The 11,373-nt window shown below is 37.4% G+C and overlaps 1 protein-coding gene across 1 annotated transcript; it reads left to right on the top strand.

Moving 5' to 3' along the window:
• Positions 1–3,143: 3,143 nt before the first annotated feature.
• Positions 3,144–5,256, top strand: LOC145035069 (protein ASPARTIC PROTEASE IN GUARD CELL 1-like). Its single transcript, XM_078983646.1, has one exon. It carries the CDS (start codon positions 3,370–3,372, stop codon positions 5,032–5,034), a length of 1,665 nt encoding a protein of 554 aa, XP_078839772.1. The 5' UTR covers positions 3,144–3,369; the 3' UTR covers positions 5,035–5,256.
• Positions 5,257–11,373: the final 6,117 nt, after the last annotated feature.

Consider the following 11,373-nt stretch of genomic DNA (forward strand, 5'->3'; position numbering starts at 1 on the left):
TATTCCTTTACTTGTGAATATTACATAGTATATTCACTTGTGAATATTATATGGTATATACACTTATGAATATTAGATAATATTTTCATATCTGAATATTACATAGTATTACATGGTATATCACATGTGAATAATACATAGTATATTCACTTCTGAATATTAGATGATATATTCACTTATTAATATCACACAGTATATTCACACACACACACACACACATATATATATATATATATATATATATATATATATAATTTTTATATGTTATTCACATATGAATAACATACAGACTTGCATATTCGTTTTTTTGTTTTAATAATCATATACTAATTCAGGTGAGAAAACATATTCATATATGAATATAACGTGATAATTTAGTTTATGCATTTCATCAAATAGTTGGAGTGCATACAAGTTAACTATTTTTAAAATGTTAAAAACATCAAGTTATCAATTCCAAATCATCATATACTTTCGATTTCTACTTCAGACGCGACACCTATGTCTGATCGATTTCTCATTTTGATTTTGATTTCCGAAAATCCGATTGGGAACCTGTGAGTACCGATTCTGAGTCCTTCAATATCGACCGTGACTGCGAGTCAAGAACTCCAATTCCAATTTCATGAACAGCGAATAAATTCCGATTCCAACTGATTTCATTTGCGAATCTAGGAAATTCCAGTTCCAAATCCATTATGAACTTTAACAAATCGATGAAATTGATGAATTTGGGTTGCGAATTTGTCTTGAACGGCGAACCTCCCAGCTACGAATATTGATGATTGATTAACACTGAATGACATTGATGATGAGTTAGTTGAACAAATCTGGATGATTGTTGAAGGTTGGAGGAGAAATTTTGAGGACGAACGAACTGTTATCGAATTCTCTATAGTTACGTATTTGATATTGAAGGTTATTAACATATTTACAAGTTTGTCACTGTGTGTTTTTATGTTTAAATTAAATGAGTGGCTGAGAATGATTCTCAACCTTTTTTATTTTTTCAATTGAACCACCTATATATATATATATATATATATATATATATATATATATATATATATATATGGTTAGGTTATTTTGTTTTTACTAACTATTGTGTGCCAGAATGCACAGATCTGGACCATCGGATGGAATATAATCAAATGTCATGATTTGAGGGTCTATGATAGTAGAATAGGATAGCATGTACCATATAATCACACAAATTTCAGCATAAGGGCATTTTAGTCAATTAACCTATATTAAAAAAGGAAATTTTCGGATTTTTAGGGATGATTAATTCCTTTATTTTTTAAAAATCTGAATATTTTAAATTAATTCAAATTTAAAAATCCGATTTTATTCTGTCAGAATGATAAAGTGTCAACCATAAACCAGTGAATGTATTTTTCGATTTTATTCTGTCAGAATGGCAGAATGTCAAACATAAACTAGTAAATACATTCTGAAAGAATACACAAAATCGATTCTTGAACTAATAATATATCAAAAAATAAATTGTATGATTGTGATTCATTGAATAATAACAAACATGCTGAAAGAATAAACAAGTATAATTCTTAAAAAATAACAACATTCTTAAAAAATGAGTGTGATCATTCTTTAATTCATTCTTCAACCCTTTCCCATCAGGTCTTCAAGCCATTCTTGAAGCCTTTTCTACCAGAAATTTATTGCCAAGTAATTTGTAGTGATACACTTGTAAAACCTGCACATTAAACATACAAATAAGTAACTACAATTCTATCAGAATACAACAAATAATATTCTTACAAAATAAACTATTCTGCAAGAATATTATTTAAGAATTTGTATTATCAAGAATACATCCAACAAACAAAATAAGGAACTAGCATCAACCTATTCTGATAGAATAAGGAACTAACATTCTTCGGGTTCCATGTGTTTCTTCTCGATATGTTCAATGTATTAAACTACAAATTCTAACAGAATAAGGAACTACCATCAACCTATTGTTATGAAAATGGCATCCAACCCAATCTAAATTGAGTTATATAGTTCTGAAAAGAATAAGGAACAAAGTGAAGTAAAAACATTAATGATTTTTAACTATTTTTTCATTGAGACATTTTATCAAACACGTGGTGTGCTTCTTCAGTTTCTTCAAAAAATTAGTGATTGTCTTACCAATTTTGGCAATCAAAATTGGGTTTTGAAATCTGGAAAACATAATTCACAATCAAAAGTTAAGTACTTTTGAGATTATGTGCACCAGTACTAGATGTCAATTTGAATTACTAGCCTAAAAAAAATTAAAAGTACCTGGGATTGAAATTATTTGGTGGCGACGCCCTTTTCATCTTCAGTTACAATGGTTTAGTCTTGTGAAGAAGCGGAGCAGTAGAAGAAGCCAACCGTGAGACATAATCGAACCATTTTATAAGTAGCGGAGGAGACGAGGAAGAGGCTACACACGTTTTCCATCAATTCTTGTGACAAGTTGTCTCCATCACCATCATCACCGATGATGATTGATCGATTAAAGAAAAAAATGAGTTTATGAAAAGAAAGAAAATCTTAATAATTGATTGGAGAAGGATAATTACCTGGTAGTGAGTTTTGAATCTTGATGATTGATTGTAAAAGAAGAAGCAGAAGACGTGGATTAAAACGATGATGAGTTAGATTTAGGGCTAGGGTTAAGTGGTTGGTCAAAGAGATTTTTATGGAAATTCCCATTAATTAAGGGATTTTATTTTAATTATCATTCCAAAGTTACATAATTACCCTTATTCAATTTTTTTAATTATTTAATTAATCCTCAATTCCTATTGGTGCATTCAGTCACACAATAGTTGTAAAAAACATTTGAACTTTTATATATATATATATATATATATATATATATATATATATATATATATATATATATATATATATATATATATATATATATATAATAGGGAGTCATCAAAATTAGGTACAAATTTAATATTTCCGCGCACATCATTAGACAATGGCTGAGTCAAAATATAGAAGCTGGGCCACGGAACCGCGTAAGGACTGTTGGTCCAATGGAATACAGAAATGTCGTGGTCAAACATATTGACCCTTGAAACCATATTCCAATATTACCCTTTTTACCCATGGAGGGATTATTAAATGGTTGTGGTCTCCCCCAACCTCCTATTTGCCCTTTTCAACTCTGTTTGTGAGGGTCAAAACGATGTTCCCACCAATCCCTCCTTGATTTTGAGTCTGCGTTCTTCATTCCCCATTTCCACAAAATCAATCCCTAAAAGCCCAATGAATCAAAAAGCAGTTTGATCAAATTCACAACATATAAAAGCTTTCCTTCTGTTTTTGTTTTGTTCAGTTTACAAGAATCGACTGTCATCGATGGTGTTCAAGTGCTCTCTGTTTCTTCTGATCTTCTGCTTTCTGGGTTCTACTTTCGGAGTTCATCATGCTCGCACCCATCTTCAGAATCTAAATCCAAATGCTTCTTCACTTCTCGCCGGAATCGAAATACCTAATCATTCAAGCTTTAATGGAATCTCGGATTCTTCTTCTTCTTCTTCAGATTGCGGCTTCTCCTCACCGGAGAAAACAGAAACATCAGACGGAAGAGAAACAGGTAGGAATGAATTTGAATCGGTCAAACTCCACCTGAAACACCGATCACCGGGTCAAACTTCCATGCCCGCTAAAGAATCATTATTCCATTCGGCCGCAAGTGATGTCAACAGGATCCAAACGCTTCACAAAAGGATCCTAGAGAAGAAGATTCGCAACACCGTTATGAATCCGAAGAAGCACGATGAAAGTTCTGCCGTAAAGCTGAAGCTTGCAGTAGAAGAAGCGCCGGCGGTGGTGGAGAGTTACGCCGGAAAGCTTATGGGTACTCTGAAATCAGGGGTAACACTCGGTTCTGGAGAGTATTTCATGGATGTTTTTCTGGGTACGCCTCCTAAACACTACTCCCTTATACTCGATACTGGTAGCGATTTGAATTGGATCCAATGTACACCCTGCCACGATTGCTTCGAACAAACAGGACCCCATTACGATCCCCAACAATCATCATCTTACCGGAATATCAGTTGCCATGATCGCCGGTGCAGCCTTGTTTCATCCCCGGAACCTTCCAGACCTTGCAAAGCTGAAGATGAATCTCAATCATGCCCTTATTTTTACTGGTACGGCGACAGTTCCAACACCACCGGCGATTTCGCCACAGAGACTTTCACAGTGAACTTGACCACCAATGTCGATGGGCATAAACAACAGCACAAGGAGGTCCAGGTAAATAATGTCATGTTCGGCTGCGGCCATTGGAACCGAGGTCTATTTCATGGTGCTGCTGGATTGCTAGGGCTCGGACGAGGCCCACTATCCTTCGCCTCTCAACTCCAATCTTTATACGGCCATTCCTTTTCCTATTGTCTTGTTGATCGAGACAGCAACTCCAGCGTCAGCAGCAAGTTGATTTTCGGAGAAGACAAGGGTCTTTTGAATCACCCGGAATTAAATTTCACTTCATTGATCGGCGGCAAAGAAGCTCCGGTCGACGTTTTCTACTACGTTCACATCAAATCCGTGATCGTCGCCGGAGAAACCCTGGATATACCTGAACACACATGGGATTTAACGGCAGATGGATTTGGGGGAACCATCATCGATTCCGGAACTACTCTTAGTTACTTTGCTGATCCTGCTTACAACATCATCAAGAAAGCATTCATGGAGAAAGTTAAAGGCTACCCTTTGGTTAACGATTTCCCAATCCTTGAACCCTGTTATAACGTTTCTGGGATTGCGGATTATAAAAAAGATTTGCCATCTTTTGGGATCCTGTTCAACGATGGCGCAGTGTGGAATTTCCCTGTTGACAATTATTTCATCAAACTTGAACCCGAAGAGATTGTGTGCTTGGCAGTTTTGGGGACACCACGATCTTCTTTATCGATTATTGGCAATTATCAGCAGCAGAACTTTCATATCATGTATGATACGAAGAAATCTAGGCTCGGATTTGCTCCAACAAGGTGTGCAGATGTTTAATTTAAAAGGTGAAACATTTGTCGAGAAGTTTGTAAACAAAATAGCGATGAAGCGATGAAGGGCTTTCTTTCTTTTTTTTTTTTAATTCTTTTTTTCATTTTTCCGGCCTAGAAGTCGAGAATGGCCGGGACATAGATTTTAATTTTAACACTTGATCGACGATAAAATTGTATCATGGACAATATAATTATAAACTTAATACAGTCCCTATTTTTCATTTAATGGATTCTTTTAGGTGTATTACATTGTTGTGTTTGGATGTGTTGCCAAAGTGATTGCAACTTGAAGTCACGTTAAATAATTATATGGGTTCTGTTTTTTAACTTTGATAAGACGATTATTAGATTATCATTTTTTGATAGTGAACTTTTAAGTTGCAATAACCATTTTGCAACTTGCAGCGTCCATGAGAAAACTTTTGGAAATATATATATGTAAAAAGAATCAATCTCATCCAAACCTATTACTAACTCACTCACCTAATTTCCTACTCTTCTCTCTATCGAACCACCATTGTCGTAGGGTCGCCATCGTCGGACCACCATTGTCGCTGATCATCACCATTGTTGGACCACCACCCCCTGTCGGTCTACCACATGAGATGTTCCTACCCAACTACCACCCACTTCTAGCATATGTTCGTAAACAATAGAGAAAACCAGTTTGACCACTAGCTCCAACGAAAGCGACTACTCGTCGGGAATAAGAGAGATAGATTAAGGAAACTTGTCAAACCTTTGTTCTTCTCGTCAAATCTCTCCCATTCTCAACGGAATTTCACTCTTCGCATCATAAACCTAAAATCCAAATCGATGGTGTCACACCCCCAAACCAAGGATGGCGGAAACGTCCGGGGGTGGAGGACTTCATGTATAGTATCACAACAACGAGTATAATAGTGATCAAAGCATATACAACCATCATAAATATAATCGAGAAAGTTACATGATTTCAAGAGTTACATGTTTCAAAATCGATTATAATATAATGATAAAATGTTTTGATCTAACGTCGAAGCGTTCCATCCTCAAAAGCTGGCAGTCAATTGTTTTTATTCATTACCTAAGAATACAAGTAAATTTTGAAAGAGTGTCAATGTAACACCTTGTTTGGGTATTGGTTGGAAAGTTGCCAATTTGGGAAGGTTTTATGCATGGGCTCAGCGAGTTGGGAGATCAACTCGTCGGGTAGAGTCTTGTCATCTTGGACGCGGGTCGGAACTGACTCGGCAAGTCGGAAGGCCCGACTCGGTGAGTCAGAGCCGTTTAAAGAAAACCCTAGTCTCAGGGTTTCCCCCCTATATAAACGTCATAATCCCCCCTAGTAGCCTCCCTTAACACCATAGAAGGATGTTCACGGCCGTAAACCCTCTAGTGTGTGAAGCAAGACCAATTGGGAGCTTATCTTTGAGATTTTGGGGAGGATTCCAAGTTTGAAGAGGAAGTATCAAGGCAGAAGTATTAGATCAAGCATTTATTTCGTGTTGGGCATCTATCTGAGGTAGTAATCTACTACCTTAAGCTTTGATTTCTTTTTGGAAGTTATGGCCAACCTTGAGGAGATGGAAGCAAACTTAGATCTGGACCTATCACAAGGATATGATTCCAGATCTGGACCTCCTTAGGTCCCAAATATCATAAAGTTACACCTTTCATTAAGCTTATTCCTTTTCCATGCATGAAAACCTTGTTTGAAGGTTGGTTTTTGTGTTATGGCCATGTGAGGCCTTACATGCACGTAAAATTTACAACTTTACGTGTTATCTACACTAGTAGAGGATATATATGAAGTTTGGGACCTTGAGTCCCACTGGAAAGGGCCGTAAACATAATGGACTAAAGGGACTCGGCGAGTCGTGCAAGTGACTCAACTAGTCGAGAGGGTTTTCCCGTTCACAACCAAGGGTTCACGGTCAAGGGTGTTCTGTTGGAAGTTTATGGCTGTAAACATCAAGGAACTCGACGAGTCTCTTGGGTGACTCAGCGAGTCGATGAGTTAAGCGGGGAACCCGATGAGTGGCTGATTGTACTCAACGAGTCAAGGTCAATATGGACTGTTGACCTTGACTACATACCTATACTTTGACCAGGTTTGACTCAGAGGAGCATTGGGGGTTGAGTTAAGATTATTCACTTGTTGGCATGGTTCTAAAAAGCGCGCCATGGCGCGCCTCAAGGCGTGCCATGGCGCGAGGCGTGGTGTAGCCGTTACGAAAAGTTTTGTATCATTTGTAAACACAAGAAATCTGATATTTCTGTAAAAATAGTTTGAAAGTTTTGTTTAAAATCTTGTATTAAAGCATGCGTGTTCTTGTTCGGCAATAAAAAAAGGAGTATTCCCAGAAAATTTGATATTTTCTGTTTGTAAAAGTGATGTGGTCTTAAAACCCTAAGACCCGAGTAATGCAGTAAATGTATAGTTCGTACAATGTATCAAGAGTATCGTATGTGTGTTCCGTAAATTTATTATGTTTGTTAATCTCTATGTGAGTCGCTATAACCATACTTGATATGACTGATATGCCTGTCATGACGTTCTTCAGGCGTCGGTTACGGTAAGACATTTGTCACCCTAGACTGGCCCGTCTAGCTGTAACGAACATCTCAAGTGTGGGGGTGTCAACCCCGTATAGATCTATACACAAATTCTTGCTCTCCCTCCAGGAGACTCTGGTTATAACTATAGGACTTACGGTATACACTAGGTAGGTACGGATGAAGGCGTGTCTCACAAGAGCCTTAACTAAGTTTACGCGAATATTGTATCACACAATTTAACGCTTTGAAAAAAAATGTTTCGTGTATGTATTTTGATTACAAGACATTAGTGATAAAAATATATTTGTTTTTATCGAAATGTCAAATATTTATTTGTCATTGACCCGATTAACATAGTATGTGTCATAAAGTAGGCCCAATTAGGAATAAAGTACTAAGTATGGCCCAATAAGCATGTAAGGCCCAGTAAACATGTAAATGGGTATAAAGGCTCAATTAGAGATAAAAATGTCATAAATTGTCCGTTTATGATCGCTTTAGCCCGAGTAGTACCAAAATATCATAAAATGCCCACTTTTATTAAAAACAACCATTTAGGCCCAACAAAACCGAAACTGACAATAAAGGCCCACTTGTTGTCAAAATGACCTTCTTGGCCCTTTAAAGCTGAGAATTTACAATCAAGGCCCATTTTTGTTAAAAATGACATTTTAGGCCCCATACAACCATGTTTGGTCAAATAAAGCCCATTTGATGAAAAATGACACTTTTGGTCCATAAAATCGTGAATTTCCAATTAAAGCCCATTTTTATGAAAAAATGACACCTTTGGGCCCATAAAACTGTAAGTTTGTCAAATAAGGCCCATTTTATCAAAAATGACATTTTTAGCCCATGAAACCGTGAATTTTCAAATAAGGCCCATTTTTTAGGGAAATTTACACTTTAGGCCCATAATAACCGTGAGTTGTCAAGTAAGACCCATTTTTATGAAATTTTACTCTTTTGGCCCATAAAACCGTGAGTTGTGAAGTTAGCCCATTAGAACCGAAAATGGCACTAAAAGCCCTTATTGTTTATCTTTATTGTCAAGAATGGTCCTTTTATGTACATTCTTTGAATTTTCTAGTAGCTTTTCATGTTTAATCTTTTCAACATTTAACAAAGTTACTTCTAATAGTTTTCTTACAAATATCACCAATACTTGTAAGATATTTCAAATTTTGTGACTGTTTAACAAGTTTTCATGACATATTCACACCATATAACATGAAAATACACACATACACGCATAATACTTAAGATTAACACAATACCACTTGTATTCTCTCTCAAAACATAATAAAACTCGAAAATAAGGGGGTATGAAGCTTACCTTGGTGTTAAATCGGTTTTGAAGAGAAGAGAGAAGGTGTTTTCGGCCTTAGCTAACCTCTTGAAGAGGTTTTCAAAGCTTGATGGTTCTAGGGAGCTAGAACACAAAGTGAAGTCATGTAAGGGAGTGTTCTTAGCATAAAATGGAAAAAAAAATTATTTTGAGGGTGATAATAACTTACTTAGAGGTGATCTTTGATGAAGAATTCTTGAACACACCCATAATATCTTGAAAACTTGAAGGGATGAAAGAAGGAATCTCTTATGCTAGAGAGGGAGAGTGTTTGAGGAAATTTAAAGTGAAGAGTGGTGGGAAATGAGGTCTCGACCGATGATGAAGAAGGAAGAGGGAAATAAAGGTTGTCTTGATATATGGGAGGTAACATGCATGCCTATATACATACATGGAAGACAATTCATGGATGTCTTCCATGTAATTATGAGGTGTCACATATCTATAAACCCTTAATTAATCCTTTTTTTTATTCCAAAACCAAGAATAGGAGAGGGAAAGAGGAAATTAGATATTGGGCTTGGAATTGAATAGCAACCGGGTATATCTAAGCCCAACAAGAAAAAATTTCCGCCCATGAGGCTCACATATGAGCTTACGGCCCAAAAAGGGTAAAGGAATTAGGTTTTCTACCCAATATGATTAAATAAGTGGGTTTTTGGCCCATGAAAAGAAGTGAGTGGTTTTCGACCCAATAAGGCCCATGAAGAGTCTTGTGGCCTAAAATACTATTGCTTAATGAATGTGGGTCCAACTAGGGCTCAAATGAGGATTCTTGGCCCAAGAGAACCAAATTGAGGGGCTACTGGCCCATTAGGCCCAATAATAGAATCCTGGTCCAGTAAGAGGTTTGAGCCAGAAAGTTAGGGTTTCAAGCCCAAAGTTGAGTGAATGCAACGTATTGCATTAGGTTTAGAGCTTTCACGAGTAAGTTTTGACTTGAATTGTCATTTTCGAATGAACCACTTGCATTATATCAAAATTAGGGATGCAAGATATGCTAAGAGTTATTTACACATGAACATAATTTCCTAGCCCAAAATGCTAGTTGTGACACCACGACTATCATAATCAAATGAGCCAACTCGGCCTACGATCCGCTCGCACTTCTGGCGCTCTTCCTTCAGGCCCTCTACCTGCACCTCTTTGATTTGCTCCAACAATGGAGTAATCATTATCATCCTTAGACAAATGTCTCGAATCGGGGCTGCTACTGTAACGCCCGTGTTTCTGGGCTTGCCATTTTTAGCAATGTAATAGTCTAGGTTAACCTTTGTAACTCAACTTGAAATAATAAGAATGTATTATTTGTGAATTATGTGTTTATTTTCTTGATTTTTATAATTTAATGAATTAAGAATGAAATAAGCGTCAAAATTAAAGTGTGAGATACGCCCGATATCTTTGCATAAAGTTGTAGTGGTCGAAACAAGGATTTCGGAGATATAAGGAATGCCAAAATCCGAGTTATAACGAAGAAGTTATGACCTGTCGAAGTTTCGAGACAGAACCGGCACGACGCCGAGTGACGTAAAATATGAATTTAAGATAGAACGATATTTAGCCTTAGCGATCTAAACGAAATTCGTATATTTCGTTAAACCGAGAGCGTGCATAAAAGGAACGCCCAAATCTGACTTCGTATGAGGAAGTTATGATTTTCTGAAGTTTCGACGTGGCAGTATGCAGCCCGAATACTCGATTTGAGATCAAGCGGCTTTTAGCTGAAACAATCTAAATGAGAATCAAAGATCTTGTTGTTAGTAGCGAAGCAATGAAAAGTTAGGCGAGAACGGACGTCAGACGAAGAAGTTATGAATTTATAACGAAGTTTTTCTGTCCCGGCCTTCTAAAAATAAATAATAAAAATAAAAGTGAAAATTAGCCGACGGAGTCTAAATGAAAGTTGTAGAGTACGGTCTGACCTTCGCGTGGATATAAAGAACGTCGAAAACGGAGCTCGTATGCGAAAGTTACGCAATTTAGAAGTTTGACAAGTCAATTACGCCCCGCGTAATTTGAGTACGCCCCGCGTACTCAGTCGGTTGCAACTTGTCTGACCAATACTCGAGTGCCACCAGTCGACGCACGCAGTGACGTCAAAGTACGCCCCGCGTAACCCGAGTATGCCCCGCGTAATTTGAGTACGCCCCGCGTAATTTGAGTACGCCCCGCGTAATCCCAGACCCAGCAGCCTATAAATAGAACTCGAATTCAACCATTTTCTCTTGTTCAAACTCTTCTCTCTCTCTAAGTTTTGCCTCGTTTTGCGTGCCGTTTATACCCCGAAGCCCCGGTAATATTCTCGAGCCCCGAAGCAAGATCCGAAGCCCCGAGAATCCCGAAGAGCGTTATTCCCGAGCCGAAACGCTGCCCGCGAGGAACCCGGTTTTGTGAAGATCTTCCAGATCTACGGAGAAACACCTCTTCTACAAGCCGTAGTGCTGCCCGATC

Source organism: Lactuca saligna, chromosome 3 (assembly GCF_052625555.1).
Source record: "Lactuca saligna cultivar CGN05327 chromosome 3, ASM5262555v1, whole genome shotgun sequence".
Classification (NCBI taxonomy): domain Eukaryota; kingdom Viridiplantae; phylum Streptophyta; class Magnoliopsida; order Asterales; family Asteraceae; genus Lactuca; species Lactuca saligna.

Excerpts from the sequence above, each read along its gene's own strand:
- LOC145035069 (XM_078983646.1), top strand. The coding sequence starts at position 3,370 with ATGGTGTTCAAGTGCTCTCTGTTTCTTCTGATCTTCTGCTTTCTGGGT.